Here is a 25,470-nt window from a genome sequence, read left to right on the forward strand (position 1 = left end):
CCGCCTTTTTGAGGTAATTATCTCTTCAGCTGGCAGCATCAGATACTTCCTCTGCCTTCAATACCTTTTACCCTTTTGGACACTCATTTTCCATTTGCCAGTTCAATTGGGACTGAGACCTTGCCAACAGGGATGTGAGTGGGAAAAGTATGATACTTCCAATCTGAAGCAGTTAGTAAGAGGTATATATGCTCTTTGCCTTCTCTTGCCCAGCTACATGGCTGTCACCAGTGCAAAACGGAAGCCATCCGGAATTTAGAAGTAAACTGCAAATACAGCTGCACAGTGCTCAACAGATTGTGACCTGAGGTCATGCTCTACAAAGAAGCTAACAGGATCATGCCACCCATTCCTACCTAAAGCACTTCACTTCTCATTGTTCTTAGCAAAGAAGCAGGTAAGATGAGTTCTAAATGGTCTGACCAGGCTTTGCTTCTTCCTTTATCATGCACCACATTCTTTAGTGGCCTCATCACTCTAGTCACAGTGGTTTTTTTTTAATTTTAGGAATATGCCAACCTTCCTCCAAACAAGCTACTCCCATGGTCACAGATGCTCTTTTCTCCCACTCACTGTCTAGTGGTCTGAAGGGAGAGTTGTCGTCTCTTCCCTTTCTCCAGTGGGGTCAAAGGTATCCAATACCAAGTGTCTCTTCTTTGCTGCATATTATTGTATTTTTACATTTATTTGCACAGTAATTTGATTCTTATTTGTTCCTCTCACCTTACTATAAATTCTCTGAGAGTAGGAACCAGGTCTATGTTTTGTAAACCATTGTGTTCTCAACACTTACCATTAGAGTGTCTGGCATGCATTAGTGTGAAATGAACATTGATTGAATTATATAAGAGCCTATCACTGACATTCTGAAAAGCTAGCACTAGTATTAACAGTATTAGCAGAGTTCAGTGAAAAACACAAATTACCTGTTACACTCAAGTTCCTCAGGCCATCGGATCCCAAAAGTGTCAATTAATTCTCTGCAATCCGAATATACTTTCTCACAAAATTTACGACAAGGTGGAATCACATGGATTTGTTCTGTACAGGTAGGTATAAAAGCTTTGCAAAGAAAAGTTTCAACATTTGGGGAACATTTCAGATTTGCAAGAGGAAGAAAATGCTATTAGGAAAAAAAAAGAAAACAAAATTAGAACGCTTATTAATAAATTGAATGAAATTAGTTAATTTAATGTTTACAATATGTACTTTATCACTATACTCCAAAAGAATCTTTAAATCTCCCTCTCAGTATAATTAAATTTGGGGGCCTAGAGTGACACCCTAGTGGCTAAATCTTTGCCATGCATCTGCCAGAATCCTATATGGGCGACATGTCGTGTCCCAGCTGCCCTATTTCCTATTTAGCTCCCTGCTTGTGGCCTGGGAAAGCAGTAGAGGATGGTCCAAAGCCTTGGAACCCTGCACCCATGTGGGAGACCTGGAAGAGGTTCCTGCCTCCTGGCTCAGGATCAGCTCAGCTTAGCCATTGCAGTCACTTGAGAAGTGAATTAGTGGACAGAGAATCTTTTTCTCTGTTTCTCCTCTCTCTAAATCTGCGTTCCCAATAAAAATAAATAAATCTTTAAAAACAAAAACATACTGAAGTGCCCAGGCCTCAGATCTCTCCTCCATCTGTTCACTCTGCGGCAGTAAACTCACCCACCTGATGCCCAACCTTGCTGTGAATCCTAGACTTAAATCCTACATCTGCCTCCTGGATAGCTCCACTTGGTTGTCAACTTCACCTCAAATCCAACACATCCAAAGCAAGAGAACAGAAATTCCATGAGAAAAGGGACTCTATTTTGTTCACCACTGTATCCTCAATATGTCTAAAACAGTGTCTATCACATGGTGATTTCTCTATAAATATTTATTGTACAAATGAGTCTCTAAAACAGTGAACAATGACAAGACATATCAATTAAAAACTTCAGAGTTTCAAGATAAAGTGAATATTATAAGTATCAAAATAAAGAGAAGAATTCTCCCACACAGGCAGAAAACAGGATATGTGCAAAGACATTAAATTCTGAGTATTTGATAATACCAGATGCTAGAAGACAATGAAAATAACTAAGTCTGAAGGAACTTACTTTCAAACTAGAATTCAATTCAATTTTGTTCTATTCTATCTGAATAAGGATAAAACAATGAATTTTTGGTCCTTCAAGGAACAACCAATTTTAAATTTTATATTTCTTCCCAATGAAGTAATCAGAAATGCAGTAATTGAGGAATGTATGAATAAACAAGGAAGTAAAATGATGGGGGCTCAGGAAGTAATTGATCCAGCATTGACAAATGCAAGATCATCAGCACCACAGCCAGGAGTCTGCTCCAGAAAGCAAGCAGAATGCATGTGACAGGACAGTCAGGTAGGGCAGGAAGGCCACCAGGGGCACGGAGGGACAGAGGGGTGTGTGAGCCGACCCCTGCCAGTAGTAGCTGACGAGTCTTAGGACTTGGGGGTTGCATAGCTGTAGGTTCACAAGAAGTAAAGCAAGTAAGGAAAAATTGAATTGTTACAATAACTATGGGTAGTAAATATAGTCAAAATTTGTGCCTGAACTCAGCAGGATGTAGCATTTAATAGTCCTAGTAAACTACTGATTTATTAGGAGTTTGGAAAGAAAAATCAAAGCAGTAGAATAACAAAAATCAATCAGCAGCTACCATAGCGGCGAAGAATAAACAGAGACTGGAGTTCTAAACTGGTTAAGTCATAGACAATGAAGTTAGCACAGCCCTTAAAGATGACTTCTGTGTCAGAGGGGCTCCTGTGACAGTTCAAAGCAGCTGCCTCTGGACAACAGGACTTGGGTGGCAGGACAGAGGGCTAGGCAAGAAACACTTGGTATTAAGGGCCCCTCCTCTCACATAGCTGCATTCAGGTATAATTTATACACAACTAACTGAGTATGAATGAAGCACACAGTGTGGTAAGTTTGAAGCAATTACCTCAGACCAGGGGTAAAAGTTTCTTCTTACCCCTTCCCTTCCTTCCTTCCCCCAGTTACTTCTGTCTCCTGCCGACCATAATTGACTTCCTGTCACTACATAAATAGAATCATAAAGCTTACCTTGCTTCCACCCTCTCTCTCTCTCTCTCCTTCCTTCCTTCCTTCCTTGACTAAGCTTCTTATTTTTTAAAGATAAAAAGAAGGAATGAAGATTTCTACTTTGAGTGATCAATTAAATACGTTATGCCATTCAACATTCAGATTTTGGATACAATAAATATACTATATAATACATTTGCATGCATGATATACACCTAATTAAAATCACCTTAAAATATATAAATAGCAACACAATTCCAAGGAGAAATAGACAATGCCATGATCATAAAGAAAATTCTCCACATATCATTCCTAGTAAATCAAAGATCAGACAAAAAAAATTATAAGATTTGATTATATTGCTACAATCTACATAACTGATTTATAAATGACACATATAGAACTCACACTGCTTCTAGCTACAACAGTTCTGGAGGATGCTAGCCCAGTGACAAGTCCACCTGTCCTGATGGAACCAAGACATAGCCCCACAGTGCACCTCATCTCTCAGAGACAAGTACTTGTAGAATAAACAACAGACTCTTCTCACTTGCCTCCACGCTTGGGGGTGGGGGTGGGGGGGAGGAGGAGAGGGAAGGGTGGCAGGTGGGGAGAGGGCCCAGAGTGGGCAAGTAGCCTTCTGTGGGACTCAGATGGGGGGGCGGGCACAGGCAACAAGTAGCATTTACTCTGTTTACTGTCTCTAAAAGACCCAGTCCCTCAATTTTTGGCATGTCCAGTGGTCAGATTCTTTGGTGGCATGCATTAAAACACACTTTTTAATTCTGATTCAGAAGTCATTTTGCAATAGCCATTATATAACCAACAGCCAGCATTTAAGAACCAACTGCTCAGTTAAGGGAATGGCAAAATGAAAAGAAGCACATGCAGTTCAGCTATGCTGAAACAACTGTCCTACAGGGCAAACATGGCAAGTCATTTCCCTTGTTATTTCTACAGTAGTGCCAACACTGGATAAGTCAGTTCTGCTGATGTTCCCGCACTGTGGAGGGCATAAATGGGAAACAGAAAACTCAAATACATTCAGAGACCAGGCGGGTAAATTCAAAGTGCTATAGCAATAGCAGCTGCTGCTACTCAACTCTAGCAGATGGCTATTTGGAAATATGGCCACAAAATTATCAGACATATCAAATTTTCACAAGAAAACAGGACCTGGATTTTTATCTTCAAATTGTAGATGGTCACACTTTAATTTACAAATTCCAAACACTGTGCAAGACAAATAAAACATGATCTGGGTCAGCTGGACCACCAACTTCCAAGCTTTACTGTACATAGATAGACTCGATGCATCTTTTTATGAAAGGGACCTGAGAGAAACTTGTACACATGCATGCGTGCCATGTGATCAAGAAATACTTTAAGTACAAGACTACAAAGAAGTTCAATGTATCAAATACAGGTCCATCTGCTATGTTGTCAGGGTGCCTGCCCCACTTCGCCCCTTCCCTCTGACCTCAAAGTACCTCCAGAGAATTTAGTTTAAAACAACTGATTAGGGTCAGGCATGATAACTCAACTGGCTAACCCTCTCCCGCCAAACACTGGGATCCCATATGAGTACAAGTTCTCATTCCAGCTACTCTACTTCCCATCCAGCTCCATACCTGTAGCCTGGGAAAGTGGTAGAGGATGGTCCAAGGTATTGGGACCCGGCACATATATGGGAAACCTAGAAAAGGCTTCTGGCTCCTGGCTTGGGATGTTCAATATCGGTTGTTGTGGTCACTTGGGGAATGACCCAGCAGATCAAAGATTTTTCTAACTCTATTTCTCTCTCTAAAAATCTGCCTTTCAGTGCCCGGCGCGGTGGCGCAGTGGTTAAGCCCGGGATCCCATATGGGCGCCGATTCTATCCCGGCAGCCCCGCTTCCCTTCCAGCTCCCTGCCTGTGGCCTGGGAAAGCAGTCGAGGATGGCCCAAAGCTTTGGGACCCTGTGCCCACGTGGGAGACCTGGAAGAGGCTCCTGGCTTCGGACCGGCATAGCATCGGCCGTTGTGCTCGCTTGGGGAGTGAATCTTCGGACGGAGGATCTTCCTCTCTGTCTCTCCTCTCTGTATATCTGCCTTTCCAATGAAAAAATAATAAAATAAATCTTTAAAAGTATTGAAATTCGGGAATGGCACAATGGCCTAGCAGCTAAAGGTCCTCGCCTTGCACATGCCTGAATCCCATTTGGGTGCCAGGTCTAATTCTGGCGGCCCCGTTTCCCATCTAGCTCCCTGCTTGTGGCCTGGGAAAGCTGTCGAGGATGGCCCAAGGCCTTGGGACCCTGCACCCATGTGTAAGATCCAGAAAAAAAACTCCTGGCTCCTAGCTTTGGATCAGATCAGCTCTGGCCGTTGCAGCCACTTGGGGAGTGAATCAGTGGATGGAAGATCTTCCTCTCTGTCTCTCCCCCTTTGTGTATCTGATTTTGCAATATAAATAAATTAAAAAAAGGGCAGCATATCTTCTTCACAAGTCTGCCTTACAGGGCCCAGCTGCGTGGCTTAGCGGCTAAAGTCCTCGCCTTGAACGCACCAGGATCCCATATGGGCACTGGTTCTGATCCCGGCAGCTCCACTTCCCATCCAGCTCCCTGCTTGTGGCCTTGGGACCTTGCACCTGTGTGGGAGACCTGGAAAAAGTTCCTGGATCCTGGCTTCGGATTGGCATAGCATCGGCCATTGGGCTCACTGGGGGAGTGAATCATCGGACAGAAGATCTTCCTCTCTGTCTCTCCTCTCTGTATATCTGACTTTCCAATAAATAAATAAATCTTAAAAAACACACACACACACAACTCTGCCTTACAGTGCTGGTTCTCTGAATCAGCAGCTCAACATCCCCTCGGAACTGGTTAGAGATGCAAATTCTCCATCTGACCCCAGACCTGTCGATTCAAGAACTGTGGGATGGAGCTAGTGATTTACACTTTAATAAGCCTTTCAAATCATTTGACAATCCATCAAACTTTGAGAATCATGGACTTTAACCATACCATCATTTTATAGGACTTAACATTGTCCATCATATGGAGAATATAAAACTGATGAGGCCATAAACATGTATCCTAGATACCATAAGACATAAATACAAATGAGATTAACCTTATATAAGTAAAAGGATTATTTCCCCTTGATTTTGCTTACTGGCCCCTGGCAGAGACTGAACACAATGATGGACCATTTAGAGATCAACAATGTAAGTTGCATGAACCATGCAGTATCAAATTCACCTACTCCTGTCAGGTGTACCTAAGCAGTATTCCATCTTCCAATGGCAGATCTTGAAGACACTGCTCACCATCTTGGAAAGCCAACTTCTGCCCCATTACTACGCTCTCCTTAAAACACACCTGTGATTTCTTTTTTTTTTTTTTTTAAGATTTATTTTTTATTATTTTTTCATTGGAAAGGCGGATATACAGAGAGGAGGAGAGACAGAGAGGAAGATCTTCCATCCGATGATTCACTCCCCAAGTGAGCGCAACGGGCCGATGCTATGCCGATCCGAAGCCAGGAGCCTCTTCCAGGTCTCCCACGCGGGTGCAGGTTCCCAAAGCTTTGGGCTGTCCTCGACTGCTTTCCCAGGCCACAAGCAGGGAGCTGGAAGGGAAGCGGGGCTGCCGGGATTAGAACCGGCGCCCATATGGGATCCCGGGCGTGCAAGGCGAGGACCTTTAACCACTTGCGCCACCGCGCCGGGCCCACACCTGTGATTTCAATGGAGTGTTTCCTGTGACCAAATGACTGATGAGGAAACAGGAACAACCTGGCTTTAGAAGATGGCCCTGGGCATGAGTGAATTACTATAGGACTTGGATTCCAGGTCTGTGGTAGAAGTTACATTGATCCATAGGCTACAGTTAATTGTATATTTGGATAGGGATTTCATAAGGAAAAAGATTAAAGACTGGTAAATCCGAAAAAAGCAGTAAAAAGGGGGAGTTCTACCAAATTAAGCCTACAATGTGAAAACATGTTTGTTGGTGTGGATGTGAACCAAAAGGCCTCAATACAGAGGAAGCTTTTAAACACGTAGACTAAACAATCCAGTCTACAGACGTCAATCAGCCTTCTCTCCAGTATTTGCTCATTATGCTCAGGAACAAAAGGGCTATGCTGGCAGGAAGGGGTGCCCAGAGCTGGAGGCATGGATTTCTCCCAATGGCTCATTTGTCTTCTGCTGAGCAGTTAATTTATGAGAAGCAGAGCAGTCACCAACCTACTCTCTGGAGGGGAAGGTCTTATTTGATGTCACAGAAAATGCCCTGGTCCCTTCCATGCAAGATTTGCCCTCACTGACATGCCCTGCGTGACCCCGAGCAGATGCAATCTTGTTGTCTGAGCTCACAATCTAGTCTACCTGTTGGTTCTCTGAGCCACCTGCTATTTTTCTAATCAATTCTTTTTCAGGAACCACATCTTGGATGGAAAAGACACAAAAAGGGAAGACTCATTCAAACTGCAAGGGAAGGAGGATTATTTCAGAGCTATAAGAACCAAAGAGCCACATCTAATAAATGAGAAAACAAAACCTGACCACAGCAAAGAAACATTGAAATAGGTCTAAAAGTGTTTTTGGAAATGAGTAATCAAGGGTAAAATGTAATCTAAGAAAAAAGCTTTTGCTAAAAACTAGAGCTAAGTGCATAATGACAAAAACAGGTTGCCTAGTATTTCTTCTGCCAGAATATAAATTTCACAGGGACACAGCTGCCTGTCCAGTGCAGGATGGTATTCCCAGGACCTGAAGGATGCTTCAAGTATGTATTTACTGGGGCATCCAAATATTTGTTGGACAAACTCCATCTGGCCTCAGTGAGATGCATCAAGGAAAGGACCAGCCAGCTCTTCATGCTATGATAATCTGATTCTTCTCTTCATGGTCTGAACATATTGAAGGTACGATAGCATTCCAGATGGTAGAGCACCAAGGCTTGGAATAGGAACCTGTCCACCAGTAGGGCTTCCCAGAAGAAATATCTACACACACACACACACACAATCTACCCTGAACACCCTGAGAAAGCACAGGACATTCCCTACTACAGATACACAGTTTCACTGATGAAGGTGAGCTAGTGGTTTCTTTATTTAAAATACAAAAGTGCTACTTATATACTCAACTGACGTGAATCACTTCTCAATGCCTAGTTCCTTCCCAGCTACTTCAAAATAGCAGCAGCTATTTTCAGATAGTCTTCCCTGAAGAACAAAGACGTCACCAAATACACTTTTTCCTTGTGTATGAGGTTTCAGGGACATAGGGTAAGAAAGGTGATAATAAAAAAAGTCCATTAAACTCTTCAATGTGCAAACAATTGAAAATGTTCAACAAAACTAGTGTACCACCTAGAACTTGTTTTTTTTTTTTAATTTGTTTATCCAGTTCTTTCCCATTCTTTTATTTTTAACTGAATAGAGACATTGTAATAATACATATTAACAGGTAGAAAGGAAAGATTGTTTTTGGCTTGGGTCCCTTCAGACTATTTAAAAGTGGAATGACCCCATGCTGTTCTGAACACAATACATGGCTTTGCTTTTGCCTAGACCTCATTGAAGGCAACACAAAAAGAAAAATACAATATTCCTGTTTCCATTTTCCCTAGATCAGCCTCAGCTCTTTCTGGATGAAATCAGTCTCTCAGGGGACATCAACCTCACAATTTGAGAAACAATGCTCTAGATAGGAAACAAAAGAAAAACCGGGAACCATTTGTTTTTCCACTTGGGAGAGTTAGACTGTACAACATCCTTTTCATTTGCAAGCCAAGTTGCTATTCAGAACTGTAAATTAACTCTGCATAACACAAGTGATTTCAGGTTCAGATAATGAAGAAAAAATCTTGGGTTCCTTTAAGCAACCTCTGAGACAAAACTAAAGAACCAGGATATCCTAGACAGATAATTTCAGTTTGTGACAAATTCTAAAAACTTTGTAATATAGAGAGCAAATAAATAAGTAAATAACATATAAATCAGGGAGCATTAATAAGTGTGCATAATAATGCTTATGTATTACATGATACAAGATTCTTAAAACACTTCAAGTAGCTTAAGATTTAGCAATCTAAAGGGCCCAATGCTTGCATTTGTAAATAAAACTGTACTGAAACACAGCCACACACTCTTGTTCACCTAATGCCAAGTTGTCTAGTGATGACAGTAACTGTACGATGTGAAAAATCAAAAATATTTGGCCTTTTACAGAAAAAGTTTGTAATCTCTGCTCTAAACCAGTGGGTCCTGAACTTTAATACTAAGAAAAAGGAGGACAGCCTCTTAAAAAAAGTTTCCTTGAACTCTTCCTTCACAGATGATAACTGGGTAGGCTGGGGCGGTGTGTGTTATCTTGCCTTTATAACACATTAACAAGTGGCTGGTATATGAACTGAACTGTCACCTCATATAATCACAGTGGCCATTAAAAGTCTAAATTCTATAATAGTCTAGCTGTCAAAACAACAATAACAACAAAAACTGAGGCATAAAACAGGAACAAGGTACATCTTGATTTATTTGGAATTCCTGGTGACAAAGAAACCACAGCTGGTTGCTCTAATCATTGAACAATTCTTCAGCACCTCCACCTGACACTAACTCACAGTCAGAGCTGGATACCACACAGGGACCTGTAGCAACCAAAGGCAGTTGGGTTGCAGGTAAAAACCCAGGCTGTTCTTTAGATAAACTATAAATCACATTTTTACAAAAGCCAAGGTACATGCAGCTAGAATTCAGGACTTCCCAGAACAACAGTCATAAACTTAAGTGTAATGTTTCACAACAAATTATAATGTTGAAAATTTCTGGCACAAACCGTTTATAATCCCATGGTTTAATCAAAAGATGAATTCCTTTATTTCATATACATAAGCAGAAATAGCTAAAAATTAAATTCCTTGAGCATTCTAACAAATATGTGTACAGTTAACAGAAAATAGAGGATGTGAACTGATTTATCTAAGACAGGCTGAAATAGAACAAACAAGGACAATATGAAAATCACTGAAAATTTTCAGAATGGCTTTCACTTGGACACTGTAGAAAACAGACGTACAAGGCAAAGATTTGGGGAAAACTTTTCTTTGCTGATTTATTGGAAGAGGACACACCAGCTTTTCTCTTTATTCAATACTTACTGAGAATGCACAATGCTCAGAGGCACTGTGTTCCAATGAGAAGGCATTAATTAGGGACAGATGAGTCAACAGGGTCCCTACCTGCAACAAGTTTACAATCTAGAGAGAGGGCATGTACGTAATTACAATGCTGCCTGCGTATGAGTTCAGCTGTACACGTTAAATACTGACAGCACAGAAAGTGAGCTGAGGAAACATGCTTGGAGAAATGCCCAAGTGGCCTTCGTGAAAAATAATTACTTTGAGACTTCAAGGAATTGAGTGGGTGAAAGCAGTCCCTAGGAAGCCTGCAAGGGATTCTAGCATGTCAGGGTCCTGAGGAGAGGCAGAGATAGAGAGTTTACAAATGGGTCATTTTGATGAACAGAGTGCACAATGTGCAAAGAGACAAGATGGGCAGCTGGACAAGCTCCCTTCTGAAGAGCATGTCAGGCATGGTCGTAAAACCAGGTCTTTACTTTTCAGCTTTAGGGAAATGGTTAAGAATTTCAACTTCAAAGTTAAGCACACAGGTTTGTATTTTTTTTTTTTTAAATCACTTTGGCACCCCTACAAGGAGGAAAGAGAAGGCTAGGGATTTTGTTTAACAAAACTCTGTATTCATGGCAATGATTAGAAGAAGAGGTAGAGTCAAATAGAGGTTAAAAAAAAAGTTACTGTTTTAACTACATTTATAAAGAAAAAGCAAAAAGAAATGGAATGATACATTGCATTCTAGATCTTAGGAAATATAATCCTATTTATCCAATAAAGGTAGGTGCTAAATGGCAGTTGAAGGTGGCTTATGGCCCACGTAGGCAGAGATGACTGTCAAGTCACAGCACTCAAACCTTGGATAAATCATAAATTCACTTGGTTTCAGTGATTCACCTGTATAATATAGGGTTCAGGAGTTCCTGACCTGTATCACACACAGAAGCATATTTCAATGTAATTGATTTCTTTAGCGTTGTAACCATTTAAACTAATTAATCAAATTTAATTTTAATTAAAGTATTTAATTTTTTTTAAATCCCTTTATTCTGAAAAGAATTAATGGGATTAAAAGAAGTTAAGAAGCACTGCATGATCTTTAGGATCACTTAAAAACTTTCAAATGATAGGATCTTGGTCATTCAATATAGAACGAAAAGCGAATGCTTGTAGTTGAATATAAATGCAAATGAGAAAAAGGAAAAGCGCAATACTACAGACCCAAGAAAAATTAGATGCAGGCGTTCAGTTGAGCCAAGTTGAATATTTCCTGCATTTTGCCTTTGCATTTCCCCTTCTGTCTCTTTTTCCTCCTGTTGGCTTAGGTTAATACAGGCATTAAATGACTATGTGATGGCTTTTTCCTTTTGTATCCCTAAACCCACAACGTATGATTTTTAGGAGAAAAAAAGCTGATTAAAAGGCAATGGAATGGCCCAGCGGCGTGGCCTAGCGGCTAAACTCCTCGCCTTGAATGTGCCAGGATCCCATATGGGCACTGGTTCTAACCCCGGCAGCTCCACTTCCCATCCAGCTCCCTGCTTGTGGCCTGGGAAAGCAGTCGAGGACGGCCCAATGCCTTGGGACCCTGCACCTGTGTGGGATGCCCGGAAAAAGTTCCTGGATCCTGGCTTTGGATTGGCATAGCATCAGCCGTTGCACTCACTTGGGGAGTGAATTATCGGACGGAAGACCTTCCTCTCTGTCTCTCCTCCTCTCTGTATATCTGATTTTCCAATAAATAAATAAATAAATCTTAAAAAAAAAAAGCAATGGAAAAGTTTAGGTCTATGGCCAGAACACCCTAAATACATTCAATCTTGTCTGATTTGGGGAAATAAATAGGTTGGCTGTCATCAGCAGTTGGATGGTGGACAGCTTGTGAAAAATATTATATAAAATAATAAACTGGCAAACTTGGTAATCAAATAAAGAAGAAAAAGCAAAAAGCCATTTTGATAATGTTGAGAGCCACAATTATTTGGGAAAGAGACTTAGTAAATAAAAAAACAAAAACTTTTTTTTACTCTGAAATAATTGGTTTTAAAAGACACATATAGAACAAAAAATAGTTGTTCCCATCTTACAATATATCTCTCCATGTCTTTATCATGTTACTCTAAAGAACTCCAGTTTATATGATATGAAATTTAAAAGTCACTGTTAGCATTTAATCCAAAATGCACAAAGTTAGTTGTAGGAAGAAACCCAGTTTGACAAAAGCAAAAAACAAACAAAAAAAACTAATGCGTTTTAAAGTAATTACAAACATATCAGTATCAAAAAACATATAATTACAATATAACTAAAATATTATATTAAATAATTGTTTAATCCACACACATTTTATTTTAATCAAAGCATAACCATCAAAATGCTTCTGATTAATCAACAAAAAGCTCACGATATCACCTGTTCAGTGTTCAAAAGAACATCTTTCACAGGTTTGAAAAACCAAAGATTGCCCTAATATTATATGTAATAGCCTTTTAAATTACATATGTTTAGTATTTAAAACCCTTTCAATTCTACACATGAATCTACAAAGAGGTAGTCAGCCAACTATTCACATGAACAACAATGAAAGGCCTTCAAAGCCACAAAAGCAAATCTAGGCAGTTCCAAAAATAGCATCTACATTAAATTTACAGGAGTTTCATCTCTTAGCAACAACTGGAAGAGAAAAAAGGCGTTACCACTCTTAGGCAGTTTTGCTGGAGAAAAAAAGACAAAAACAACAACAAAAAAACCAAGGCATTAGTCTCCTTTCCTGCAGGAGACTTATCACTCTAAGAGATCTGCATGGGAAGGCAGGTTCCTGCAGAGACAGGCTCTCCCACACCTCCCTAGCAATTTACATATCTCTGAAGCGCTGGCAGGTAACAGAGGCACCTCAGGCAATCTGTAGTGACACAGTGCCCGGACTGACATGTGGTTTCTTTTAATAACTATCTGACAAAGAAAACTTAGGTGTTATGTTTAGAAAACAGTCACTTTTTAGTAAAACACTGTCTTGCAGGCCCCAAGTCCAAGAATTGGCTTCAGAAAAAAAAAAAAAAATCTGTGCCAAGTAAACATCACAGCTCCTTACAAATACATGTAAATCTCTTCACTTTTAGTCCAGGCAACACAGATTATATTCATATGGTCTGTGGATTTAAAAAAAAAAAAAAAAGCATTTCTAGAGAAACTACCATGCTTCATTCAGGAAAGCAAAATATTTACCAGGTATAAGACATGTAGATATTATTCATCATCATCTTTTATTATGAAAAACATGCCCTATCTTAAATAATCCAACTCGAGACAAAATACCAATCAGTAGGGGGCTCTGGCTTTCAAAAGAATTTTCCAAAACATGACTTCTATAAAATCTGCAGGAATCCCCTTCTGTGTTTAAAAATAAAGGTGGATTTACAGCTTATTCCAGAGCATGAAGAACTAACCACTCACCTTCATTTCCACAGCAGCAATTTCTTGGTCATAATGACCCATCAGATTGGGGAAAAATGTCATGTTGTAGGTCATTTTCATACACCTGGGAACCGTAATGGGTTCACAAGTGAAGAGACTGTGCCCCCTTACCAGGGTTAGAGACACACATATCAACACAAATGTAAGCGTTTCCATGTTCTTCAAATCCGTGACATCACCATGGATCTCGGTTTAACTGAGCTTGGCATGCTCAGGAGATTCCCATCCACAGGCAAAAATGTTCAAATTCCTCATCTCATTATTTTACCATTTTGAAGGCAGCTGGTTTCCTGAAATTGAGTTCTGGGTCAATTACTGTCAAAACAATCAAGAGGGTGAAAAAGCATTTGTCATAACCGCCAATGCGGATAGCACGGTGCAGATTTTCATCTTGGGACATGAACTAAGGGAAAATGATGGAAAATTCCATCCTGGCCAGGCAGTCACCCACCTGCCCTGGCCAAAGGCCACACTGTCTTCGCTTGTAATCCCAAAGCTCGTGACTGTGAAATGACACTATCATTTGCTGAGAAGTCTCATTTGGTGGCAATCTTTCTGTCCTACGGAACGTAGGCTTAAAGGTGGGCAGAGAATGCGTGATTTGGAGCAAACCAACGCTGGTGGTCGAGACTAAATGAACAAGAATTGATAGTCACAACATCCAAAGACCCGTGTTAGAAATCTTATTACACAAGAAAACTGAGGGGCCCTGAGCAATTTCTTCAGACCTAATGCATTCTTAAACTTTTTAGAGATTCTACAGAGCCAAGTTTTGTAAGAGTCTTCTGGAGACATGCCTTTCCTGCTTTTCGAAAGGTCAACGGAAGGGAGACTTCTAAGCGCGAGTAAGGGGTGCGGTATTCATCTGCAGGCCGAGGGACAGGGATGGCAAGCCCCCCAGGGCCAATGTGTCCTGGTAGGGCCACTGAAGTTCATGGGGAAAGTCGGGCTGGGGGCCAGAATAACGGGTAAGCGCCCCCTCTCTCCTCTCAACGCCCTCCCGTGTCCCCTTCGAGTGCCCCACACCTGGACACCTGTTCCAGGCCTAGACCCGGGCAGCAACGCCCCGGGCCTGCAGCGCGCCAGCAAGCGTCGCCTTTCGGGAGCTGCCCCCCACTTCTCAGGAAACTTGGGCTGCTGCCGGCCGGCCTGTCCCGCCGTCGCCTTCCCCGCACCTGCGGCTCCCAGCGCGTCCCGCACACGCCTTAGCCCGGCACCCTCAGCTTCTGAGCCGCCCACCCCTACCCGGACGTGGCCCCCCGTCCTGTAGCACCCTTCGAGGCCCACCCCGCGCCCCTCAGGACCCGCCCGGCCGCCCGCCAGCTCAGTCGGGGCGGGGAGAGCCTCACCTCAGACGGCGGTCGAAGGTCTCGCTCCCTCCCGGTCCCCGTCCAGCCCACGGGCCCCCACGACCCCAGACGACTCCCGCGAGCGTCCGGGCTCGAGGCGTAGGGGGAGCCGCACCGGGAGCGAGAGCTGAGCGATCCCGCGAGACTGCGCCGCCAGGTCGGGCGGGCAGGTCCGGGCTCGCGGCGGCGGCGGCAGCGGGACTAGTCCCGGGGCGGGCCCCGCCCGCGCTGCGCGGCCGACCTGGCTCGGAGACACCGGAGACGGCGGCCCGGGCGGGGCGGGTGACCGTCCGAAGCCGGGGACAGCCTGGGGCCAGGAAGTCCCCTTCGCCTGGCGGACTGGGAGGGCACCTGCCGCACAGGTCCTCAGGGCTTCCCTGCTGGTGAGAAGGACCCCTTTCAAAAGAACCTAGTAATCTGTGGCTGTCGGGACCTGAGAATCCTTTCCACAGAGCCAGTTTGTTCTGTAAAGTTAGTTGTTGACCCAAGTTAGAACGGGAGCAACATTCTGGATTACTATCCATAAAACCAACAAAACCAAAACCAAAAACACCTTTTACTTATCCGGGGGGGCTTGGTCACATACTTACAGCACTGGGGACAGTGACTTTCCGATTTTAATGGATTCTGCAGTTTTACTGATGCAAAATCTTAGTAGAAATGTCACCTGTTAGGATCGGGATTTGTGGCTTAGTGGTAAATCTGCCACCTGACATTGGCATCTCGTAAGGGTGCCAGTTCATGTAGCAGCTGCCCCCACTCCAGATCCAGTTTCCTCCTTTACCAAAACCTGGGAAAGCAGCAGAGATAAGTGTTTCGGCCCCTGTGCCCAGATTGGAAACCCAGAGGAAACTCCTGGTTCTTGACTTTGGCCAGCCCAGCCTTGGCCTTTGCATTTTGGGGAGTGAACCAGAGAGTGGAAGACTTCTGTCTCTGTGGCAGTGCCTTGCAAATAAATAAATTAAAAAAAAAAAAAAAGTTCAGCTTAATTTTCAGCATAGAATCTGCCATACTTCCCCAACAGTAAGGTAAAAACATGTAGACAAGGTGGTATGATCCTGCATTGCTTCTTTTGGGGATACATTCTGAGAAGCGCAGTTAGGTCACCTAATCCTCGAATGAATATTACAGAGCAAATTGAAACACGGCTATGGGGCTGTGTGATGTGCTAAGGGTGGAGAAGATAATTTTGTACAGTTCTGCCAAGGTAACCACAAATAGAATGTAAACTTCAGTAAATCTGTAGCAGGCTAATTTTTTTTAAAGATTTATTTATTTTTATTGCAAAGTCAGGTATATATAGAGAGGAGGAGAGAGACAAAGATATCTTCCATCCGCTGATTCACTCCCCAAGTGATCGCAACAGTCGGTTCTGCGCCAATCCGAAGCCAGGAGCTCTTCCAGATCTCCCACACAGGTGCAGGGTCCCAAGGCTTTGGGCTGTCCTCAACTGCTTTCCCAAGCCACAAGCAGGGAGCTGGATGGGAAGCAAGGCTGCCGGGATTAGAACTGGCACCCACATGGGATCCTGGTGCTTTCAATACCAGGACTTGAGCCGCTAAGCCACAGTGCTGGGCCCAGCAGGCTAATTTTTTTAAAAAAGATTTATTTATTTATTAGAACGTCAGGTATAGAGAGAGGAGGAAAGACAGAGAGGAAGATCTTCTGTCCGATAATTCACTCCCCAAGTGAGTGCAACGGCTGATGCCATGCCAATCCGAAGCCAGGATCCAGGAAATTTTTCCGGGCATCCCACACAGGTGCAGGGTCCCAAAGCTTTGGGCTGTCCTCGACTGCATTCCCAGGCCACAAGCAGGGAGCTGGATGGGAAGTGGAGCTGCCTGGATTAGAACCGGCACCCATATGGGATCCTGGCACATTCAAGGTGAGGAGTTTAGCCGCTAGGCCACGCCGCTGGGCCCAGGCTAATTTTTAAGTTGAGAATTTTGCATGCTTCTACTCTCCTCCATGATGTCATAAATATCCAAGTGATCCTTGACAGAGAAAAGGTTCCCCAACCCTGAAGCCTGTTGCTCCCACACCACAAACCTATGCAATGTATTACTTTTCTTTAGGCAACTGTACCACAAAGGAGATAAAGATACTACTTGAATAGGGCACTTGCCACAGATGGAGCTTGAAGACAGGACGTTGCTCTGAATGAGTGAGTGGGGAGTGCGTATGACTGTAGACTTTTATACACATGGGACACTTAGGGTTTATTCAGTAAATACAGTTAAACTTTATATAGTTTTCAACTCATAACAGCTTCAAATGAAAACATTGTACAACTGTACAATATCTTTACCCTTATTTTACAAACATCTTCTGTATCAGTTTTTCTTTTACTTTTAGATTTTTTCATTGAAGCTAAAACATATGTGAAATTGCTGCAAGTGAGTTTCCAGAGTGAAAAAGACAAAACTAAGATACGCCCTCACACATACACACTCAAAAACACAGACACATACACATCGGCCTTGGTCTACATAGGGCCAAGCTATTCAGCCCCTGTCTTCCATGGTACCTTTTGTCCTGCTGGAAGGCCTCCAGTCAGTAACCTGCAGGGAACTGTCATCTCCTGGGATAACTTCTGTCCTGAGGCTTTTGATCAGGTGTCACTTTTTTCAGAAATGTCTATGAAGGTCTGTTTGTTTTGTTTCTTGTCCTTCCTTTGCCTCCTATGTGAGCAGGTTATGCACCATAAACATTCTTCTCAGTTTATGGAAACCTTTCAGAATCGGAGTTCATGTTTTTAGACTTTCCAAGAAGCGTGTGCTCTGGTTTGGATATGATTTAAGTGCAAAGGTTTGTGTTGGAAATCAATCCCCATTGGTGTAATAAGAGGTTCACCCTTAGCTCAGACTATGATGTTAGAGGTGGGGTGGTTGGAAAGTGGTTAGGATTAGATAAATCCATCATGGTGGAGTCCCCAGGATTGAATACTGGATGCCACATAAGAAGGGAAAAAGATCAGAAGGAGATAACAGGTGATGCCTTTCTCTTTCTATGGGATATCCTGTACCACCTCAGAACTGAGACAGCAACGATCCAGTAAGACAACACCCTTGGTTCTCGCACCTGCAAAAGTGGGAGCCAAAGCAAACCTCTTTTCTTTATAAGGTTGTCCAGCCTTGGTCATTTTGTTACAGTAACAAAAAAACAAGGGAAAAGCATGTTCACTGTGAATTGTGTTTTGGAGGGATCTTCTTTTCCCTCTTGCGGTTTCCTATTCTCATGTCTCTTCTTTAGCTTCTTAGTCCTGTCTCAATTCCTCTATAATCATACGGGATCGTCATAATATATGTGATTTATCATTGACCAAAATGTCATTATGCAGCACATGATTGTGGTTAAAATTACGGTTCACATTTATCAAGCACCGACTAGGTTAGCATAGGGCTAAATCCTTTAAATGCATACATCTAATTTACGGGACCTTCCTATGAGGTAGGTAGAATTCTACGTGAAGCAAGTAAACCTGTGGAAGTGCTTCACTTAGAAAAAAATGCTACTACATTTTACATAAAAGCTATTCTCATCTCAAAAATCATCCTGCAGCACAAAATAAAAGTGATATTTGAGTACCTGGGATGAAGGACCTCAGAAGTCAGAGTATTAAAATTTACTAAACATCAACATGGGGGAAAAGGCTTGAATCTGGAGCTGTTAATTCCTCTTCATTTTTACCAACAGTTTGGGACTGATGTTAGGAGAAAGTTAGTGCTGAAGACATGTTAGCACCATTTAGAACTGGACAAGTTATGTGTGGCACAACACATTTCTATTTGGGAAGAATATTTCTCCTTAGGTTTCTACATAGGAAGAGCATTTCCACTTCTTACTTAAGTCACAAAACATTCTGTGATCAACCTTGTGTATTTGAATTTTGAGATGACATTTTAAAGTGATACTGGTTGAAACTCAAATTAACTCATGTTATTTGATTTGGGAGGGCAAAATGGCAAAAGCTGACTCATGCAGAAGTAGTCCTGTCTTTAATTTGCATTTGCTCCTGTAGGCAGTAGTGATGAATTACAATGATTTTGTGTCCAGGTGTTTGGACTCTAAGCAATTATCCACATCACCACTTTCTTCTAAAAAGTTTGTCTCAATAGCATAAACATAACAACACAGGCTCCAGCATTCCAGACTTAGCTGTAACAGTTACTAGCTGTGTGGACTCATGTCTGACACTAATTTGGGGGACATTCTCAGCTATTATTGTTTCAAGTATTTTTCCTGTTCCATTTTTGTCTTTTCTCTTCTACTGAGATTACCATTATGTATGACTACACTTTTTAAATTATCCCTCAGTCCTTGGGTCTTCCGTTTCCTTGGTCCAGTCTTCTTTCTGCTTTTTAGCTTTGGAAGTTCCTGTTAACCTAGTCCCAAACTCAGAGACTCTCCACTCAGCCAGGACCAATCTGGTAATGAGCCTTGCAAAAGCATTTCCCATTTTGGTTACGAGGTTTTTATGCCCTGAACCTCTTAACAGTTCCCTCTGATCATTTCCATATCTCTGCTTGCATTACCCATCTATTCTTGCATGTTGTCTGCTTTGTCCTTTATCACTCTTTCCCAAAGGAATCGTACTTATTTTAAATGTCCGATCTGAAAGTCTAAATTTAGTTCTGAAGTGTTTTTCTGTCTCTTCAGGCAGTAAATTTAGTTCTGATGTGCTCTGTAGTATGCCTTGTGAATTTGCTTTTGTTGTTGCTGTTAAGATCTGAGCATGATACAGGGAGTGAAAGCAATGATGGTGGATAGGATGTTAAAGCTGGGGTGGGAATATGGGGGCTGGGAACCATTCTAGAGAACTTCAGTTAGGTCTCAGTCTTCTGGAACCTGTGTCCTGTGCTGTGAACTTGGCTTCTCAATTTTCCCCATCCTTACGTGAGGCAAGATGGCTATCAGGAGCTGTGGCTGGATATTTCCTTTCTTCTGGGATAATAGACTCTGATAAAACACAAATAGGTGGGGCTCTGTTAAAGCAGTTTTCCTGGGATCAGGCAGCTGGTGTTAGTAGCAGAATGTGCTGGACTGGCACAATTGCTCAATTGGCTAATCCTCCCCCTTCAAGCACTGCCGTCCCATATGGACGCCAGTTTGTGTCCTGCTCCACTTCCCATCCAGCTCCCTGCTTGTGGCTTGGGAAAGCAGTTGAGGTCAGCCCAAAGCCTTGGTACCCTGCACCTGTGTGAGAGACCTGGAGGAAGTTCCTGGCTCCTGGCTTCGGATTGGCGCAGCACCGACCATTGCAATCAGTTGGGGAGTGAATCATTGGACGAAAGATCTTCCTCTCTGTCTCTCCTCCTCTCTATATATACCTGACTTTGTAATAAAAATAAATAAATACATAAGAAGAATAAATCTTAAAAACACACACACAGAATCAACAGAATGTGTTACCCTACTTCAAAACAGTTCCTATTCCCTTTGGAGAGAAACCAAATGTCATCCTATTGTTAAATCTCAGAGAAGTGTCTCTGGTTCCCAAAGCCTACGCCTAGAGGGAGCTTTAACTTCCAGACTTGTCTATGTTGAGCCTCTAGCAATTCATCAGGAAAGTGTGAGTTTTTCCCCAGCAGTGATTTCCTTGGTGGCTGTTGTGGGTGGACTTTTCCTCTGGAAAGTTTGGAAAGGATCTTTCTTTACGTCTCTCCAATCTGGGGAGCAGAAATTGGCTTTCAGCTTGTGCAATGTTCTGCTTATTGTTAGGATAGAGTCACAACTTCCAAGGCCTTTACACACCGAAGTAAAGGGAATCCCAACTGATGCTTGTGACCACTGATCTAGTGTTTAGACTCTAAGGAGCTTGCAGAGCAGACAACAAGTAGAGAAATGCCAACTGGAGAAGGCTGGGCTGACCCAAAGTGCAGAAGAGAACAAGGGAAAATAGAGAACTTATGGAGAAAGCTCTTCAGCCAGGTCAGCCCCTCCCCTGCTGGTGTTCTCTCCAGAGCCTTTCTATGTTTAAACCTTGGAAGCTCTCCCCAAAGCTCCAGGTCCCCCAGGTGACATGTGTGAATTAGTCACACATTGAGTTAATTTAGGGAAGTCTTTAAACATGACATGGAGAACAGCCTTTATTTAAAAAAAAAAACAAACAAAAAAACAAAGAAAAACCTCACTTTGAAATGCATTATCATTTGCTCCCTACTTTAGTGGCTGCTGTGCTTGTGGTATACCAATTAACCTTTGAGTTGTGGCTGTTGTGGCTGGCTAGAAATATACTTTCTAATTATCACCACTGGTTTTACTGGAAAAGTAATAAAAAAAAATTCAGCATAGTAGTAACATGACACTGAAGGAAAGAGCCACATATTTTAATGACAGTTTGATGTGTAAGATTGCCTCTTTGGAGCTCTGGTATTGTCATTTGCAAATAGGGACATTCACAATGATAAGAAAAAATAGCTTCCGCATGGCTAATGCCTTGCCTTGGCTTGTTCATGTGAGCTTACCTTGCTGGGTTTGTTTGTAGTGACTTCAATACCTACCATCTGCTCATCTTCAATATTTAATATCCTTCCTTCTAGCATTATATCATGTTAGGTTAAATTATTATCTGGAAAAGAGTTTCTTGCCTCAAATGTAGTAGTTTAGATGACAGCTAAATTTTAGTTGACATACACAGTCAATTTCACATATGGGCTGATAGTGACTATACGTGATCTTCAACATTGCTTTAAAAATGAAAACACATAGGAGAAATTAATATTTCTGAAATATTCATACAACCCAAAGTTATCTATATATTCAATGCTATTTCTATCCAATTTTCAAAAAGCATTTTTTTCAGACACAGAAAAGAAATTCTAAAACTTGCATGAAACCACAAAAAACCCAGAGTACACAAGTCTTAAGAAAGAGAAATTGGATACACCACACTTTCTGGTTTCAAACCATACTACTATAGTATGGTGCAGTGCTAAAAGCAGACACACAAACCAACAGAACAGTGCAGAAAGCCTAGAAATAGGCCCATGAATGTACACTCAGCTGGTCTTTGACAAAGGCACCAACAACACACAATAGTGAAACCACAGACTTTTATAAGTGGTGTTGGGGAAAATGCATGCAAAAGGACAAAAGCGGATGCTTAGCATTCACCACAAATAAAGTCCAAATTGAAGGTCAGGTCTAGTGGTACAGTGGGTAAAGTTGCTGCTTGGGATACCCACATTCTATGTTGGAGTGCCTGCTTAAAATCCCAGCTCTCTGACTTCAGACTTAGCTTCCTGCTAACTTAGCTTCCTGATAATGCCAATGGTGCGTCCCTGCCAGCTACGTGGCAGACCTAGAAGGGGTTTTGGAGCTGCCAGCTTCAGCCTGACCCAGTCATGGATGTTGTGGGTGTTTGGAGAAGCAAGCACTGGCACGTGTTACTGTCTCAAGTCAGTGGCATCTGAGGCACAATCTGACGTGCCAAGGAGACTCATATTTCACCTCCTCTTCCCTCATATCAAGTATGTTACTTAAAAAAAATTTCTTTTTTGAAAATACAAATCCCATAGTATAGGACTATAAAATGGCAAAAATGAAACAAAAACAGCTAGGGGAAAAGACAATATGTTACTCCTAGACACTTTATTAGATTGACCAAAATCAAAACTTAACAGCACCAAAAGCTGGAAGGGATGTGCAGCGAAAGGTACTCTCACTCATTGTTCCTGGGAATATAAAACAGCTACTTTGAAAGAGGAAATGACAATTTCCTGTACTCTCACATAAGCCAGCAAATGTACTCCTTGGTATTTACCAAAAGGAATAGAAAACTTATGACCATACAAAAACTTGCACACATTATTTATATCAGCTTTATTCTTTTTAATTTTTTTAAAATTTTATTTGAAAAGCAGATTTACAGAGACAGAGAGAAGAGCGAGAGAGATATATCTTCCATCTGCTGGTTCACTCCCACAATGGCCAGAGCTGGGTTTATCAGAAGCCAGGAGCTTCTTCCAGGTCTCCCACGTGAGTGCAGGGGTCCAAGGAGTTGGGACATCTTTTGCTGCTTTCCCAGGTCATTAGCAGGAAGATGGATGACAAGTGAAGCATCGAGAACTGGAATTTGTGCCCATGTTGGATGTTAACTCCACAGATGGAAGCTTAATCTACCATGCTATGGCACTGGTCCACAGCTTTATTGTTAATTGCTAAAAAATAGATGGGATATCCTTCATTAGGTGACTGTATAAATCAATGATGATACATCCAGATGATAGAATATTTTTCAGTGCTAAAGAAAAATGAGCTCCCAGGCCACAAGACGCCAAGGAGGAAATTTAAAGGCATATTACTCAATGAAAAAAGGCAATCTGACAACTCTACATACTAAATGACCTTTTGGAAAATGCGTATTTATCACATTCTGGGACATGCAAAACTATGGAAGCAGTATATAATCTGTAGTTTCCAAGGATTGGAGGATAAAATGGAGGAATAAGCAAAGTACATACTTTTATTATAGTGAATTTACTCTGTGTGAGAATATAGTGACAGGTACAGATCCCTCTGCAGCTGTCAAAACCCACAGCATGCATGGGGCCAAGAAGGATTCTTACTCTAATGGAAAAATAGGCAAGGCAGAGGAAATTTCTAGAAAATGATATGTATCTCCACCATATTTCATCTGATTTGACAAAAGGAATTCCCATTTAAGAGACCTCACAGCAGAGCAGGATAAACCGTTAGACTGTGTGGAAAATATAGAAATGGACACATTCCTTGGCTTTTGTCTGTTGGATTAATTATGGTAGAAGTGTTGGCAGTCCAGTGTTTTCAATAAGAAAACCAGTGATTTGAAACATTTCAATAACTATTCCAAGCTGTAGGGAAACTCTGAGAAAAAGAAGAAAGAATCATCTTAGATATTAGGAATGTTTATTCAATCTGTTCTGATGAATTTATTCAGCATTAACCTGCGTAAGCCTTTTTCCAAGACTGTTTCATACACATTTCCAACTCTGAGTGGACTGGAAACTCATATTGGAGAATTCATTCTCTTGGAGAAGGAGTGTGTCTTCGCCTTGCTCCCATGCTTTTTGGTAAATGTTTTCAAAACTTTTTTTCCCCCTGATCACAGGTTCCAAGTTTCAGAAAACATCAGAAAATACTTTACAGCTATCAAGTCTAAGAATAGTTGCTGTAGACTATCTTCTTTTTACTTCAGAGAGCAAGAGGCAGTGTAGGGTGGCTGAAAGCAAGAGACGTGGTCACAGTGTTTCTGGGTTCAAATTGATAGCTGCCCCGGGCACTGGAGGCTAGGGGCTGGTCTGCTCCGAACCCAGCTTGTCTCCCAGGCTTCAGCCTGGAACATGGGTTGGGGGTGGTGGGTGCAGGAGCCAGTTACGTCACCGACCTGGTGGGATTCCAGTTGACCAATGGCACACCTGAATGGACATTCCTTACATAGTTGGGGCACAGACAGCCCCTTTGCCTGCCCACGTGTCTAGAGGAGTATAAAACTCCTCAACACGTATCTCAGAGGCCCTTTTTGCCTCCATCTTCCTTCCCCTCTGTGAGAAGGGGGCCCAGGAACGGATTTTCCAATAAAGCTTCCATTACAACTCTGAACAACTTGCCGATATTATTCCACCAGCGGGCGGGCAGTCAGTGGTCACCACCTAACACAAATCCAAGGCTGGATTTTCTCCCAGCTCTGTACCTTAAACTCTCTGCCGTGGTTTATATGTCTGCAATTAGTTGTATAAAAAATCATGCATATCTCACTAGCTGTGAGGTTTAAGAAGTAGTATAGTAAGATGTCCAGTTTATGTTGCTAAGTCTATGGCACAAACTTCCTGAATACCTTCTCAGATGCAGGCAGATGAGTGATGTGATCTATTCTTATTGGAGCATGAGGCACACCCCGTTATCTTACTTTCATCTCAGAGTGGGTCTTTGAAAATCGCACAACAACTAGTTGTGATTGTTGATGAGCTTAAGGTCATCTTGGTGATTCCTCTGGCTGCAGTTTAACTCCCTTGTGAACCTGCGTCAGCTTTTGGTTGGCTAGGTGGAGGATATTGGATGGGGTGCTGTTCACCCTCCAGTGAGCTGGTCTATCAAGGGTTGTTTGCTTAGTAGTTAAACCCAGGGTTTGGGGAGAGAGATCAAAATTATGCAAAGCTTTTTGAAGCCTAAATTCAGACCTGGTATACTATTGCTCTTACTACCTCCTTTTGGGCCAAGCAAGTCACAGGCCAACCCAGTTCCAAGGAGTGGGGGTGGGAGGTTGGGAATTGGGGGTTGGAGGCCAGGAATGCCAGCTCTTAAGAAAAAGGAATTCCTGGAAAGGGTCTAATTTCAGCCATTTTTGGAAACTATCTTTGACATTAACCAGCATAATAATTTCATCCTTGGTGGTCAGTCAGTGTTTTACTAGGCAGCCTTCATGGGTGGGATGTTCTTCCTAATTATGACTCTATAGGCATTAATGCTCAT

At 42.2% G+C, this 25,470-nt stretch overlaps 1 protein-coding gene across 2 annotated transcripts in view; it reads right to left on the minus strand.

The window, feature by feature from the left end:
• Positions 1–13,986, minus strand: part of LOC121167594 (frizzled-6) — a 30,217-nt gene extending 16,231 nt beyond the window's left edge. The window contains exons 1-3 of one of the 2 annotated variants that reach the window (XM_040997096.1): positions 13,844–13,984; positions 13,649–13,733; positions 927–1,123 (exon numbers count right to left, since the gene is read on the minus strand). In XM_040997096.1, the coding sequence (XP_040853030.1) occupies positions 927–1,123; positions 13,649–13,733; positions 13,844–13,878 (317 nt within the window). In that variant the 5' untranslated portion in view covers positions 13,879–13,984. Of the gene's footprint in view, positions 1–926; positions 1,124–13,648 lie in introns of both variants that reach the window. The other variant, XM_040997095.1, reaches the window with a different exon arrangement.
• Positions 13,987–25,470: the final 11,484 nt, after the last annotated feature.

Source organism: Ochotona curzoniae, unplaced genomic scaffold (genome assembly GCF_017591425.1).
Source record: "Ochotona curzoniae isolate NIBS_2020 unplaced genomic scaffold, NIBS_Ocur_1.0 patch4, whole genome shotgun sequence".
Classification (NCBI taxonomy): domain Eukaryota; kingdom Metazoa; phylum Chordata; class Mammalia; order Lagomorpha; family Ochotonidae; genus Ochotona; species Ochotona curzoniae.